Genomic DNA, 15,285 nt, shown 5'->3' on the forward strand with positions numbered 1-15,285 from the left:
TGCTTCCTTAGTCTGTGTGCACCCCCCACCCTGTCAGGTGAATGGAAAGCCCCGTTTCTCACAAAGCTGCAGGGGAGGAGGGCTGTGTGTACCCCCTTGTCTTCTGCACCCCCTCTTCTGCCTTGGGATACCAACACTTTTCAGTCTGCACAGATTGCTTGCACCCTGTAGCCTCGGGGATCTTTTTGGGCAACTGTCCTGCGATGCCCCAGGGCAGGTGCTTCTGTGCCCCACACATTCTGCAGCTGCGTTTGGGGGCGAGGGGCTTTGCGGGGCGGAGGGACCGATTGCCGTCTCCCTGCTCTTCTGCCGCACATCATGTCGCAGCCTTGCAGGATCCGATTCTGTCCAGCAGAGGGGGCAAGAGAGAAGTGAGCCACCGTCCCACCGTTTGGGATGCACACGGTTTTGCACATGTTAGGAAGGAACCATCCCGGCTCCAGATGAACCGAAAACAAAGATTCTGACCCAAATTGCAGAGGGAGACTGTCCAGGGGGCTGTGAAACAGCAGCGTCTGTTGGAATAAGATCACTGGCAAATCTGATTCTTGTATATCTGCTCCTGCCTTCCGAAAGGCTTGAAAGTAGAATAAATGCCTTATTCTAGTTCATGAGCACCGGAAGCCATGGCAACTTTGGGGACTTATTCCCTTCACCTTCCTCAATCTGTTCTGATATCTATCATGATCTCCCCCCGCTCCGCCTTTTCCTGGACTCTTTGTGAAATAGAAGTGGGGGGGGGGGGGGGGTTGCCGAAGCTGCAGAGCTGGTCCTGGCAGTGGCTCGGAGCTTGATTAAGTTGAGTGCCCCTGAAAGAGTGGTGTCTGGTGTGCTTTGGATCGGCAGAAACCCAGGCAGGAGGGTCCTTCGACTGTTGTGCCCTCTTGCCTTGAGGAGGCTCCTGTGGGGAGTCCCTCGCCCAGAGATGAGCTTCTGCAATACAGTGGGGTTTTTTGGCACTGCAATTGGCAGTGGCGTAGGAGGTTAAGAGCTCGTGTATCTAATCTGGAGGGACGGGGTTTGATTCCCCGCTCTGCCGCCTGAGCTGTGGAGGCTCATCTGGGGAATTCAGATTAGCCTGCGCACTCCCACACACGCCAGCTGGGTGACCTTGGGCTAGTCACAGCTTCTCGGAGCTCTCTCAGCCCCACCTACCTCGCAGGGTGTTTGTTGTGAGGGGGGAAGGGCAAGGAGATTGTCAGCCCCTTTGAGTCTGCTGCAGGAGAGAAAGGGGGGATATAAATCCAAACTCTTCTAAATCCAAACTCTACTTGTGGCTTCCTCCATTTGAACAAGCCCAGCAGCCTACATGGGCTCACCTCTTCTGCGTGTTCCTGTTTCTAGGCTGGAGCCCCTGCGCTGCTTCTCTCTACCTGCTGTCCCCGTGCTTGACCCGAGGGGCCTCTGTCGAGAGATCTGCGGTTCCCCTTTCCTGCGTGCCTTCTGTAATCCGGGACCCACTTTGTCCTGTTCTGAGTTGGTAAACTTGTGACAGGGCTTTCCTTTCCATGCGAAAAGGGTTCCCCCCGTGCAGATCGCTACCCTGGCATGCTCCATCTACCTTTTAGATACAGAGGGGCAATCTTTTGTATCAAGAGTCACAGCATCATGTAGCTGCCCTCTACCATGTGAAGTGGTACAGCCCTTTCCATGCACTCCTTTCCATGCGAAAAGGGTTCCCCCCGTGCAGATCGCTACCCTGGCAGGCTCCATCTACCTTTTAGATACAGAGGGGCAATCTTTTGTATCAAGAGTCACAGCATCATGTAGCTGCCCTCTACCATGTGAAGTGGTACAGCCCTGGCACAGGCTCTGCTGCCTCCGTGAAAACGGGACCCTTGATTTCTTACTCGGATGCCCCAAACAAATAGATGCACGGCCATTTCCTGTTTTAACACGAGAGGCTTTTTTTTTCTAGCCCTGCCATTTCCTTCCACCGTTGCCACCCCACACGCACCTCCTCCCGCGTTCCTGCATGCAAGATCTTTCACATCCAAAGACACCCCTGCCTCCACGTTTGCGCATGGATATGCTGAAGGCTGCCCGGTTCCCTTTCATTCCCAGCGCCTTTCATGTGTGCAAATGCACGGAAATCTAGGTCAGTGACTCTGAGCCCCCTTAGCAACAGTGCTTCTGACCTGGGAAGGCAGCCAGTACCGAGGGAGGGGGGCTGCCAATCGCTACGGATTGGCGAAGCCCATTCGCCTCCTCCGCACGCACACATACTCCCCCACCCCCCTATATTTTCCCCTTCATCATGTAACTAGGGAGTTTTGAGTCAGAATGCATTGGCCCGTTGGTCCTTGATGCAGTTTGAAGGGGGAAACGGCGCCTTTCCGTGGTGGGAGACTCCCTTAGATCAAGGATTCCCTGAAAAGTACCTTGGTAACCCACTGCTGCCGCTCGTGACCTCCAGAGAGCCTCTAGACTGACCTGCGGAGAAGGCACTCTTCCAGCGCAGTGCTAGAGCAATAACAGAATAACGTATAACCGTCCTGACAGCACCCCGTGCAGTCTGGCATATGAGGAAGAGACGAAGAGAAATATTCCAGAGAAATTGATAGGACGAAGTGAAGCCCTGCAAAATGCCTTTATAAAATGGTTTGTTGTTAAAGAGAATAAAAGGGAAAGTGTGGGGGGATTCTTAAAGGGGCGGAGGAAGGCAAAACAAAAATGCAGGGAAAAGCCGCCAGCAACTACAACAGAGAGAGAGAGAGATTCAAATGAAAAGCAATACAGAGAGAGCAGTAGACTCTAATCTAAAAGATCAGGTTTGATTCCTGGCTCCTCCACGTGAGTGGCAGACTCTTATCTGGTGAACAGGATTTGTTTCCCCACCCCTACATATGAAGCCTTTGGCTAGTCACAGTTCTCTCAGGACTCTCTGCCAACCCCACAAGGTGTCTGTTGCGGGGAGGGGAAGGAAAGGAGTTTGTGAGCCGCTTTGAGACTGGTCATGGTGGGTTTTCTGGGCTGCGTGGCCGTGGTCTGGTAGATCTTGTTCCTAATGTTTCGCCTTCATCTGTGGCTGGCATCTTCAGAGGAGTATCGCAGAGAGAAGTCTGTTGCACACTGTGTCCAGTAGGCAGTGCGCGGCAGTGTGCTTTGAGACTCCTTGCAGGAGAGAAAAGCGGGGTATAAATCCAGACTTTTCTCCTCTTCTTCTTAAGTTGTAGTAAGGCACCATTCCCCCCTTCCAAATATTACAGTTCAGAGGTAATGGAGCTCCTTCTACTGACATAGGTAAGCAATATATAGGTAAGGAGCAGCAGTGGCATAGGAGTTTAAGAGCTTGTGTATCTAATCTGGAGGAACCGGGTTTGATTCCCAGCTCTGCCGCCTGAGCTGTGGAGGCTTATCTGGGGAATTCAGATTAGCCTGTGCACTCCCACACATGCCAGCTGGGTGACCTTGGGCTAGTCACAGCTTCTCGGAGCTCTCTCAGCCCCACCTACCTCATAGGGTGTTTGTTGTGAGGGGGGAAGTGAAAGGAGATTGTAAGCCCCTTTGAGTCTCCTGCAGGAGAGAAAGGGGGGATATAAATCCAAACTCTTCTTCTTCTTCTATATAAGCCAGAGGGGGAGATCCTGTGGCACAGCTTGCCCTTTTCATAGGCTGTTCTGGGGCTTGAGGCTGCCCTAGAGATCGAGTCGATCAGAGAAATGCTGACAGCACAACCGTGCCCCCGATATCCTGTTTATCCCTCTCTCTTCCTTCGTTGTCTTGGCTGGCTTCCTTCTTGCTTTTCTGAAAAACGCAGACTTGCCGCCCTGCGATAGTTCCAAGAAATGAACTGTCTTGCCACTGGGGGTGAGTGAGAACTTGTGAGTCAGCTTTTTCCTTTTCCAAGAAGAGGTGTGTGTGCGTGTGTGTGTTTTCTTCTAGGGTGCACAAAAGACCCTGAAATACAGAATACACACTCATCGAGGCAAAATCTGCCCCTTGATCTTGTAAGTGAAGAAAATCAGACATGTACTATATCCTGGGCATACGGAGAACTGCCTGGCAAAGAATCATGTATTGGCACTCCTGCCTACGCCCGCGCACTGCTGTGTTACTCATGTGAGGAATGTGCTTGAGCTGAAAAAAAAGAACCCGTGGCTTTCCCATTTCTTCCGGCTTCCTTGCCTGGCTCATAGAGGTGGTCCTTACCTGAAGCAGGTGTCCAGGTTGTTGACTCACCTGCTGGGAAGTGTAGGGGATTGAGCCCCAGAACCTCAGTGGGGGGAAAGAACTCTGCTGTTGTACTTTGTCAGGGGCTTTGTCAGGCAGCAGATCCTCAGAGCATGTGCTAAGTTCGCTGTCCAGGAACATCTTTTTCCACTGCTTGTGACCTGGCCCAGTTGCGGTCATGAGTGTTTTTCTACCTGTACGGTATTACCAATGCCACGGAAGGTTGGGTGCAGACTAAGGCTGGCGGTGGATCTTTCCGAGGATCATTTTTCTACGGAATCTATGCCTTTTCCTATCTCTCCTCTGGATAGAGGCTGTGCCTCAGCACCAGATGTGAAAAGATCTCCGCTTGAGATCTGGAGCGCCAGTGTGGTGTTGTGGTTAAGAGCGGTGGACTCTGATCCGATTTGATTCTGGGTTTGATTCCCCACTCCTGCACATGAGCGGCAGACTCGTATCTGGTGAACTGGATATGTTTCCCTGCTCCTGCACATGAAGCCTGCTGGGTGACTTTGGGCCAGTCTCAGTCCTCCCTGAATTCTCTCAGCCCCACCCACCTCACAAGGTATCTGTCGTGGAGAGAGGAGGGAAGGAGCTTTTAAGCTTCTTTGAGACTCCTTGCAGTTGAGAAAAGCAGGGTATAAATCCAAACTGTTCTCGAGCATCTGCTTTATATGCCAGAAGGCCGCAGGTTCAGTCCTCAGCATCTTCAGTTAAAGGCAGGGCTGGAGCAAGGGGGAACTGTGCCCAGGTCATGCGTGCGCCCTATACCCCTGCCACGCCCCCCGCCCCCCGGAACGCCCCTGCCTCAGTGTGCGCCTTGTGCGTTGCCCTCCCCACCTCCTTGGTGCTACGCCACTGGTTAAAGGGCCAGGTGATAAGAATACTCCTTCCTGGGACTCTGGAGACCCGCTGCTATTCTGAATAGACAATATAGACCAGTGGTGGCGAACCTTTGGCACTCCAGATATTATGGACTACAGTTCCCATCAGCCCCTGCCAGCACGGCCAATTGGCTATGCTGGCAGAGGCTGATGGGAATTGTAGTCCATAACATCTGGAGTGCCAAAGGTTTGCCACCACGGATATAGACCCTGGTGGACTGATGGGCTGATTCACTGTAAGGCAGCTTCATGTACCACCTCTAAGTAATTAATTTGTTGGGGGTAAAGGGTTCCCCAGCACGATCCCCAGTATTTATTTATTTTTATTTATTTATTGTATTTATAAACCGCCCTCCCCCGAAGGGCTCAGGACGGCGAACAGAACAAACAGAGCACAAATAAAATCAAAGTTAAATATAGCTCTATATGCTAAAATTAACCCCATTAAAATGCAGCATCCTAATATCAAAATTAACGATGGCGACCTACTAGCAATCCCCTAAAAAGAAAAAGGGGAGGAGAAGGGAGGGGGGGAACGGCAGGGTCCACAGATGTTATAAGAGAGGAGAGAGGAGTGGGGGCATCAGCTGGCCCGGACTCCCCTCGGAAGTCCTCGTGGACCAGCTCAGCCTTTGCAGGCCCTGCAAGCGAAATTTTTTTTAAGATCCCGCAGAGACTAAGGTGAAGCTGGAGGTAGAGCGTTCCACCAGGCAGGGGCCAGAGCTGTAAAAGCTCTGGCCCGAGTGGAGGTCAGCCGCATCATTGAGGGGCTAGGGATCACCAGCAAATTTGCCTCTGCTGAGCGCAGAGGCCGATTCGGGACATGTGGGGCAAGACGGTCCCGTAGGTATGATCCGTAGCTTTGTGAGGACCGTATGGAGATGTTTTGTGCCGGTCAGCTTCAATCGAAGGGGTTTCCTCCAGTCACTGACGTCTTGTATTCCTTTTTGACCCGTAGCAAAAAAACAGCAGGAGAACGGAGAGGAGAAGAGCCAGTCCAAGAAGAAGGTCAAAGAGCTGCGGGTGCTGGATTCGAAGAACGGCCAGAATCTCTGTGAGTAGGTCTAGCTGCAGCCCAGGGATCTGCGGCCTTTTACGGTGAAAGAACCTAACAGTGCTGACGCCGTGTCGATTAATAATTCCGGAAAGTTTCTGCAGCCCAAACACTGGTTCTTAAGAACATAAGAACTAGCCAGCTGGATCAGACCGGAGTCCATCTAGTCCAGCACTCTACTACTCGCAGTGGCCCACCAGGTGCCTTTGGGAGCTCACCTGCAGGACGGGAAAGCAATGGCCTGCTGCTGCTGCTGCTGTTGCTCCCGAGCACCTGGTCTGCTAAGGCATTCTTCCAAATGTGTTAGGAAGGATCTTGCGATGTCATAAATATACACAGCTTCACCTGCTTGATTGTTTGAGTACACCGGCATAAATCACTGCATCGTTATCACTTTGATTGCTGGCTACTGTTCCTCTCTATAATTGCCCATCTTATAAAGCATGACTGAGAAGCTTATGAGGTCCCATAAAAATCTTTGCCTTCCATTCCCTTCACATGCTTGGTTAATCTAGCACCGCATCCAGAGGTGGGATCCAGCAGGTTCTCACAGGTTCCCGAGAGTAGGTTACTAATTATCTGTGTGTGCCGAGAGGGGGTTACTAATTGGTGATTTTGCCACATGATTTTTGCCTTAGTTACGCCCCTCCTATCAGCAGAAAAGTAGCGCAGAACTTCGGAAGCAGCTCTTAAAGCAGGAGGTGCACCAGGCTATGGCGCAGTGGCAGCCTGGCGCCTGCGCGGTGCACTTCGCTTTCCCGCCTAAGGGATTCCAGGCGCAGGCGGCTGCTGGCCCTGCCACAGCCCCGCCCCAGGAATGCCCCACTCCCCAGAATGCCCTCGCCACGCGTCGCCGTCGTCCTCGGCCCCAGCCCCATTGGCGCTACGCCACAGTTTGAATCCCACCACCATGGGAACCTGTTACCAAAATTTTTGGATCCCACCACTGACCGCACCCATTCAGGTATGTGATGTGAGCCACATTTGGTTCTAGAGCCATAGGACACTCACCCCCCCCACCCCTGAAACGTTTGCCCCCGAGTCTTGAGGCAAAGCTTTGAGTTTAGTCGAAAGAGCTAGAGAATGAAGATGGGGGGGCAGTCAAGCCGTGCCCAGCGCTGTTGCCGGAGATTGACTCTTGTCTTTTCGTGAACTCGGCAGCCATCTTTCTGGGCTCCTTCCGCATGCCCTATGAGGAGATCAAGAACGTCATCCTGGAGGTGAATGAAGCCGTGCTGACTGAGTCCATGGTGCAGGTGAGCGCAGGCTGAAGCTTGCAAGCACGTTCTTCTCCAGGGGGAGCAGGTCTTGTGGAACTTGTGCACACTCATCCCCCAGCCCTGCTTAATCCATGTTTTGTTTTCGTGGCTGCATGAGACAGAAATGTAGATTTTTGCACTGTTATCGTTGACCTCAAGCTTCCCTTGTTCCTGGCCTTTCTCTTTCCTCTCGGTCTTAGCTCTGAGACCGACTGTTCTCTGCCGAGCACATGGCATGAGATGGAAAACCAGCAGAGAAGGGGATAGGACTGGGATTGCACCCAGTTGGTTGAGATGCATTCCTACCTCAATGTAATCACTACAAGATATATGTAACCAGCCTGCTATGTGTTACCGCTGCTGTAATGGGACATTCTTTCCTTGATCTTTACTTTGGAGCAACAGTGGCGTAGTGGTTAAGAAGAGCAGGTGCATTCTAATCTGGAGGAACCGGGTTTGATTCCCCACTCTGCCGCCTGAGCTGTGGAGGCTTATCTGGGGAATTCAGATTAGCCTGTGCACTCCCACACATGCCAGCTGGGTGACCTTGGGCTAGTCACAGCTTTTCGGAGCTCTCTCAACCCCACCCACCTCACAGAGTGTTTGTTGTGAGGGGGGGAAGGGCGAGGAGATTGTAAGCCCCTTTGAGTCTCCTACGGGAGAGAAAGGGGGGATATAAATCCAAATTCTTCTTTTATGGCTTCACACTCTCAGTAGATAACTAGGCTTACCTCTGACACTTCTGGTCTCATGGAAAACGGGATGGTTCCATTGTCCTTTGGGGGCAGGAGGCCAGGTGGCTTTATTTCTATCTGTTGTCTACCTTTGTGTGCCTCGACTCCGAAATAACTTCCTCATATTCGTTGGGAAAATGGGAGGGGGGACTAATTCTGAATAAAGGGGATAGCAAAAGCCACATTCGGCAGAACAGGCTTCTTGCAAGCTGGGTGCTTCGTTGCCTACCAATAAACGTTGCCGATCAACATTGCAGAGTCCGTTGATTGATTCAAGGTCTGAGCATGCCTCCCCAATCCCAGATCCCTCTGCATAAATCTGGGGCAGTCCTGGAGAGAAACGAATCCCGGGTCTTTAATCAGACCCTCTCAGCAATACGTCAAGTTAACACGAAGGATCTGCTCTAGCCATACATTGTATTGTCAGTTAAAATGCTTTTCCTCACATGACTCAGTAGAGATAGGCTGACAGCTGCTTCTGACAACCTCAGCTCCAGGAGGAAGTCAAGGTGGCTTTTGACATCCTGCCTCCTGTCCCAAGACCTCACCGTTTTTTAAGAAGTGTTCCCAGGTGATGGGAACTCCCTCTGCTTTGCCATCTGCCAATTGGAGAGCAGGCCACCCACCCTCCTCTTTTCCAAGGGTAGGAGAAGGGCATCTTTTCTCCTTCATTCTGCCTGAAGTCCTATAGCTGAAGCCCGTCTGTGTCCCCAAAGGGTTACAGTCTTTTCCCAAGCCCTCGGTGTTTGTGCTGTGGCTCTCACCCACCACCTACCATAGTGACGCATGGACCGTGCCTTCCCTTGAATTTATTCTTCTGAATTTTTGGCCACCCAGATGTTTATTTGGGACCCCTGCCCAAGGAGGTGAATGTTTGTTTCGGACCTGCTTGGACAGGTAGCAGGAGCTCCAGCTTCCTACTCCTGCTTCTTCTCCTTGGCCTCTTAGCCCCTTTCTTGATGCAGGCATCTTGCACCAGATGTGTGGCTGTTTAGAATGTTTGCTTCTCAATGTGGGCATGTTCTAATATTTGGTGGGGTTGCTCTATTTTTGTTTTGTTTCACCTGATTCCTAGTCCCCGTGTTTCTTCTGAACTTGCTTAGGAGTATTAGCTGCTATTTGAGTGTGTCAGCCCCTGAAGCTGGGTCAAAAATAGTTTGTAGCTCATCTAGCAGAGGAGTGAGAGGCACCCAAAAGAGCTTTTCCCTCTTATGCTTGAGCAGCAGTGGCGTAGTGGTTAAGAGCAGGTGTACTCTTACCTGGAGGAACCGGGTTTGATTCCCCGCTCTGCCACCTGAGCTGTGGAGGCTTATCTGGGGAATTTAGAATAGCCTGTACACTCCCACACACGCCAGCTGGGTGACCTTGGGCTAGTCACAGTTCTTCTGATCTCTCTTAGCCCCACCTACCTCACAGGGTGTTTGTTGTGAGGGAGGAAGGGCAAGGAGATTGTAAGCCCCTTTGAGTCTCTTACAGGAGAGAAAGGGGGCATATAAATCCAACTCTTGTTCTTGTTCTTGTTCTTGTTGTTGTTGTTGTTGTTGTTGTTGTTGTTGTTGTTGTTGTTGTTGTTGTTCTTCTTCTTCTTCTTCTTCTTCTTCTTCTTCTTCTTCTTCTTCTTCTTCTTCTTCTTCTTCTTCTTCTTCTTCTTCTTCTTCTTCTTCTTCTTCTTCTTCTTCTTCTTCTTCAAATCCCTGTCCCACAATGATGTATCAGATTCTGTCCAAGGATGCAAAAATCTGAAAAGTGAGTGTTCCTTACGGTATTTTTCCTTCCTTTGGGAAAAAGGTATCTCTTGCCCTTCGTGGTATACTTCACACCCCTCACAGACAGAACCAGAGGGTCTTTTTGCCTTAGCAAATAGTCCCAGTTCAACTAATGGCGTCCTCCATTTCTTTCTTTCTCAGAACCTCATTAAATTAGTGCCAGAACCAGACAAGTTGAAGATGATAGCCGAACTGAAGGAGGAATACAACGAGCTGGCTGAGCCGGAGCAGTTTGGAGTGGTGGTGAGTGTCCTGCCTGTAGAGTCTGGGGAGCAGATCAAGACGCGCGGCTCCCTCCAAAGAGAAACAGCCGTGTTTTCGTGCACCAGGTGACACGGCTTCTGCCAGGTCCCAGGGATGCTCAAAGAAATTGCGTTTGTTGAACCCCTTTGCATTTAGGTATGAATTCTTGTTATGCACTGTGACTGTTCACTTTTCCATCTACTACATATCGTACATGTCAGCAGCAGTAAGCCAGGGCTAGATTCAGATCGGATGCCCATCGGATGGATCTTCCAAGCCAAGCTATGTATTTTTCAGTCCTCCTTTCCGTTTGCAATGCGAACATTTGGGATTGTTGATCCCACTGCTTCGAACTCACTGGACAGATGCTGCGATGTTCCTTTGGAGAAAGAGGCAAATGCTGTGTTTGCTTCTCATGGACACCCTTTCCTAGAATCACAGAGTTGGAAGAAACCACAAGGGCCATCTAGTCCAATCCCCTGCCATGCAGGAACACACAATCAAAGCACTCCCGACATATGTTCATCCAGCCTCTGTTTAAAATCCTCCAAAGAGTAGTTACTGCCATAGAGTAGCAACTGCTTGTCCCATCACTTACGGAAAGGAAGAGCAGAATAAAGACAGCGGCTTTGGTGGGCATCTTTTAAGCCAGTGGTGGCGAACCTATGGCACGGGTGCCAAAGGTGGCACTCAGAGCCCTCTCTGTGGGCACGTGCAAACAGAGTTCGTCCATGTAGGGGAAACTGCCTGCCACATCTAGGCTGGCCTGGGCTGCTGGGCTCGATAATTAGCATTAAACCTAAGATCTAGTTTTGGGGAAGCAGTGTAGGTTACCCTGTTAAGCGCTGTTAAACCCTACTGATTTTCATGCGAAGAACTAAAGCACGCTCCTTTACCTGGGAGTAAGCTCGATTGCTGGCAATGGGGCTTGCTTCTGAGTAAACCCTCCTAGGGTTGTGATTCACCCGTTTAGAGTTGCAGGTTGCTTCAAAGCAAAGCCACCGACTACCACCAAACTTACTTCTGAGTAATGGATGCTTCAGAGCCAACCGTTTTTTCCTAAACTAAAACCTCAGTATTCAGGTTAAATTGCTGTGTTGGCACTTTGCGATAAATAAGTGGGTTTTGGGTTGCAATTTGGGCACTCGGTCTCGAAAAGGTTCGCCATCGCTGTTTTAAGCCATCAGGTGATGTTTCTTGGGGGCAGTGAAGGGCGTGCCAAAAGGCGGAGTTTCTTTTCAGTGTCCTGCTGCCCTCTGTGACCGACAGCGTCCGCCTTCCACAGTGCATCTTCCGGAGGCCACCGTCCCTGGCAAATGACATCTCTCTTCTTTCCCCCCTCCTCAGACTGCCTTGGTTCCTTCCGGTTGTCCATCCTCCTTCCCTTCTGTCCGTGACCGTGAGCTCTGTCCCCTTCCCTTCTCAGATTAGTTCCATTCCCCGCTTGCGGCCCCGCCTCAATGCCATCCTCTTCAAGCTCCAGTTTCACGAGCAGGTGGAAAACATCAAGCCGGAGATCGTCGCCGTGACGGCCGCCTGCGAGGAGGTCCGCAAGAGCGAGAACTTTGCCAGCCTCCTCTCCATCATCCTCTTGGTGGGCAACTACATGAACGCGGGTTCCATGAACGCCGGGGCCTTCGGGTTCAACATCAGCTTCCTCTGCAAGGTGAGGAGAGTCTTCCGGGCTGAGCAGGATCGGCTTTGCACGGACCTCCCTTGCGCGGGAGTGGGAGGGAGGGGCAGCCAGGGTCGCCCTTCCTGCTGATCAGGGTTCACTTTTTCCGCCGCCAGCTCCGAGACACCAAGTCGGCTGATCAGAAGCAGACTTTGTTGCACTTCTTAGCCGAAACCTGCGAGCTGCAGTATCCGGATGTGTTGAAATTCCCGGATGAGCTCATCCATGTGGAGAAGGCATGCCAAGGTATTTTGGGGGTGCAGTTGGAGGGTGTTTCCAGGGGATAAGGGGAACGATCTGAGAAGCAACTGGCATTTCTGAGGCTGGGCGAAGGCTGGTATTTTGAACTTCATTTGGTATGGGCCAGGACCAGAGTTGCTGATTGTTTTTTTACAAGTCGACAGCCTGGGTCTCTTTGTGGCCGGTGGGGTATAAATCCAAACTCTTCTTCCTTTGACGGCAGCCAAGTGGCCGGCATACAGCTAAGCAGAAATGGGGAGAAAAGAGCCAAATGGGCAGGATGGGAAATCCTCCAGCTAATTCTCTCCTTCGTTCCTTCCTCTTGTCTCTGTTGCCTTTTCCCTGGCGGAGGCTGGCTGCATGAATCAGGGCCCTCTCCCAACAGAGGGGAAGGAGGAGGCAGGCCTCAAAAAGGTGGCTAGCTTCAGCCACAGCGGCCTGCAGAGCGCTTTCCTCCCAGACTCTTTCCTCATCGCAAACCAAGCAGCACTGATAGGGTGTTGACTGCCGGACAGCCAGCCAGGGATGCTTCCATCTCTTGAGTAGCCGCTAATTCTCCACAAGCTGCCTAGCAACTAAGTATGAGTCAGGCAAGTCTTTCCAGCTAAATTACATGCGATTCTTATGCCAATAGCAAGCGCAGCATAACTGGTTCGGAGGCTGTCCTCTTGAATCGGGAAGTCCCCGCTTTGAATCTTGCTTACGCCACAAACTTAAGTGAGGGGGCTTTGGGGGTCCTGCTCAGGGCCCCCCTTCCCAGGCTGGAGATGATAATACTGAAGTGTATGATGGCCAGTAAGGGATTTGCAAGGAGTCGAGCCTATATATTCCAGGATGTTAATGGACTACAAGCTTATCAGCTTTCTGCCAGCATGGGCCAATTGGCCATGCTGGCAGGGGCTGATAGGAATTGTAGTCCATAACATCTGGAGTGCCAAAGGTTCGCCACCACTGATCTACCCTGTTTCCCCGAATATAAGACATCCCCTGAAAATAAGACGTAGTAGAGGTTTTGCTGAAGTGCGAAATATAAGGCATCCCCCAAAGTAAGCATCGTGAAGCAAAGTTTTTGTTTGGAAGCATGCCTGACAAACCGAACACAGAAAAATAAGACATTCCCTGAAAATAAGACATAGCGCATCTTTGGGAGCAAAAATTAATATAAGACACTGTCTTATTTTCGGGGAAACAGGGTACATCCAGGTAATGGATGGGAAGTGCTCTGTAAACTATAAAAGCATTAATGATTTTTCAGTCTCGCATTTGCTCTGGGCAGTTTGGTCCCTCCTGAATTTCTTATAGGTATTGGCCAGGCACAAAGAATGGCGCCGTTCTGCCCCCTTTGTCTGGAGGGGGGGAGCAAGAGGTCGGCGGGCGTGACTCTGCCGTGGCCGCGCAATCTGCCCTTTGGTTTGAGCTCTACCGGTGGAACCGGAGCTTCACCTAAGAAGAGGTGGGAGTTTTCTGGTTATTTTATCTGAATATTCTCTCTCCCACCCCCAGTTTCTGGTGAGAATTTGCGGAAAAGCCTGGACCTAATGAAGAAGCAGATTTCAGATGTGCGGCGTGATGTTGGCGACTTCCCCAGCGCCGCAGAGGAGAAGGATAAGTTTGTAGAGAAAATGACCATATCCTTTTTAAAAAGCTGGTCTACAAATCCCGGATTGATACCGTGTGGAAGAAAACAATCTGAAGTGTGGTGTAGGTTTCCTACGCCAGTGGTGGCGAACCTTTGGCACTCCAGATGTTATGGACTACAATTGCCATCAGCCCCTGCCAGCATGGCCAATTGGGGATCCTTTGCTCTTTTGTGGGACTTGTAGTCCATAACATCTGGAGTGCCAAAGGTTCGCCACCACGGCCCTAGGGGATCCTTTGCTCTTTTGTGAGCTGTGCGTCTTGTTCGCACGGTTTTTGTTGCCATGGGCAGGTAAAAGCCCAGTTCTCTGTGGGCATGCATATAGCTGCTAGTTTTCCTGCTTGGGTGTCCCTGCATCTAGAATTGTAGGTGTTCGTCTCTGGGGGTCCCGCTTTCAGATTATAAAACAGGTTCCCGTTCTTGTGGCTCTTAATCATGGCTATTGAGGTTCGTAGGGTCTTGGTGAAGATGTCTGTGCCTTAGGAAAGAGACTTCTTCCTTTCTATAGGATAACACGCGCTATAATAGTTGACGCACACTGTGGCTAGTTCTGGGCTCAGATTTGTTTTTATTGTTTATAGTCTGTTCTTCTCCCAAAGATCTCATAGTGGCTGCCAGAGAGTCCCCCCAGTCAGTGTTCAGCTACACAGCTTATTAGGTCAGCCGTGGTGTAGTGGTTAAGAGCAGGTGGATTCTAATCTGGAGAACTGGGTTTGGTTCTCCACTCCTCCACCTGAGTGGCAGAGGCTTATCTGGTGAGCCAGATGTGTTTCCGCACTCCTACGTTCCTGCTGGGCGACCTTGGAACTAGCCACAGTTCTCTCAGAACTCTCTCAGCCCCACCTCCCTCACAAGGTGTCTATTGTGGGGCAAGGGAGGGAAAGGCGCTTGAATCTCCTTATAGGAGAGACAGGTGGGGTATAAATCCAAACTCCACCACCACCTCCTCCTCCTCCATCATTAAGCTTCAGTTGCTTTATGCATCAACAGCTTATTGGTTGGCCACTCAGATGGGCCAGATGTACAAGAGATCCTATGATAGGAATTTGCAAAATGAAACCAGGGAATGAAAACCACTCGGGCTGCCCAGAGGGAATTTGTTAGGACAAACAGAGAAACCAGGATAGTGGCTTGGATGTTGTCTGCCTGGCACAAGTTTGCGACCTTTGACTTGCGTCCTACAGCTTTGTTAAGGAAGCCCAAGAGCAATATGAGAAACTACGGATGATGCACTCAAACATGGAGAACCTGTATAAGGAATTAGGCCAATACTTCCTTTTCGATGCCAATAAAATACTGATCGAGGAGTTCTTCAGTAACCTGCACAACTTCAGAAACATGTTTCTGGTGAGTGACTCTCCCTGGGCTGCCCATAGAGGCCTTCTGATTGCAGTGTGGCCCTGTGAGAGGCAGCGTGGTATAGTGGTTAAGAGTGGTGGACTCGGATCCGGAGAACCGGGTTTGATTCCCCACTCCTCCACATGAGCCGCGGACTCCATCCTCCAGATGGTTGAGGATATTCTCCAGATGAAGCCTGCTGGGTCACCTTGGGCTAGTCATAGTTCTCTCAGAACTCTCTCAGTCCCACCTACCTCACAGGGTGTCTGTTGTGGGGAGA

At 51.0% G+C, this 15,285-nt stretch overlaps 1 protein-coding gene across 1 annotated transcript in view; it reads left to right on the forward strand.

The window, feature by feature from the left end:
* Positions 1-15,285, forward strand: part of DIAPH1 (diaphanous related formin 1) — a 133,880-nt gene that overhangs the window by 95,362 nt on the left and 23,233 nt on the right. Inside the window, exons 19-25 of the mRNA XM_048516120.1 lie at positions 6,016-6,111; positions 7,273-7,367; positions 10,012-10,113; positions 11,540-11,779; positions 11,905-12,034; positions 13,532-13,656; positions 14,850-15,014. Of these exons, the coding sequence (XP_048372077.1) occupies positions 6,016-6,111; positions 7,273-7,367; positions 10,012-10,113; positions 11,540-11,779; positions 11,905-12,034; positions 13,532-13,656; positions 14,850-15,014 (953 nt within the window). The remainder of the gene's footprint in view (positions 1-6,015; positions 6,112-7,272; positions 7,368-10,011; positions 10,114-11,539; positions 11,780-11,904; positions 12,035-13,531; positions 13,657-14,849; positions 15,015-15,285) is intronic.

The sequence above is a fragment of the Sphaerodactylus townsendi genome, linkage group LG14 (genome assembly GCF_021028975.2).
Source record: "Sphaerodactylus townsendi isolate TG3544 linkage group LG14, MPM_Stown_v2.3, whole genome shotgun sequence".
Taxonomy (NCBI): domain Eukaryota; kingdom Metazoa; phylum Chordata; class Lepidosauria; order Squamata; family Sphaerodactylidae; genus Sphaerodactylus; species Sphaerodactylus townsendi.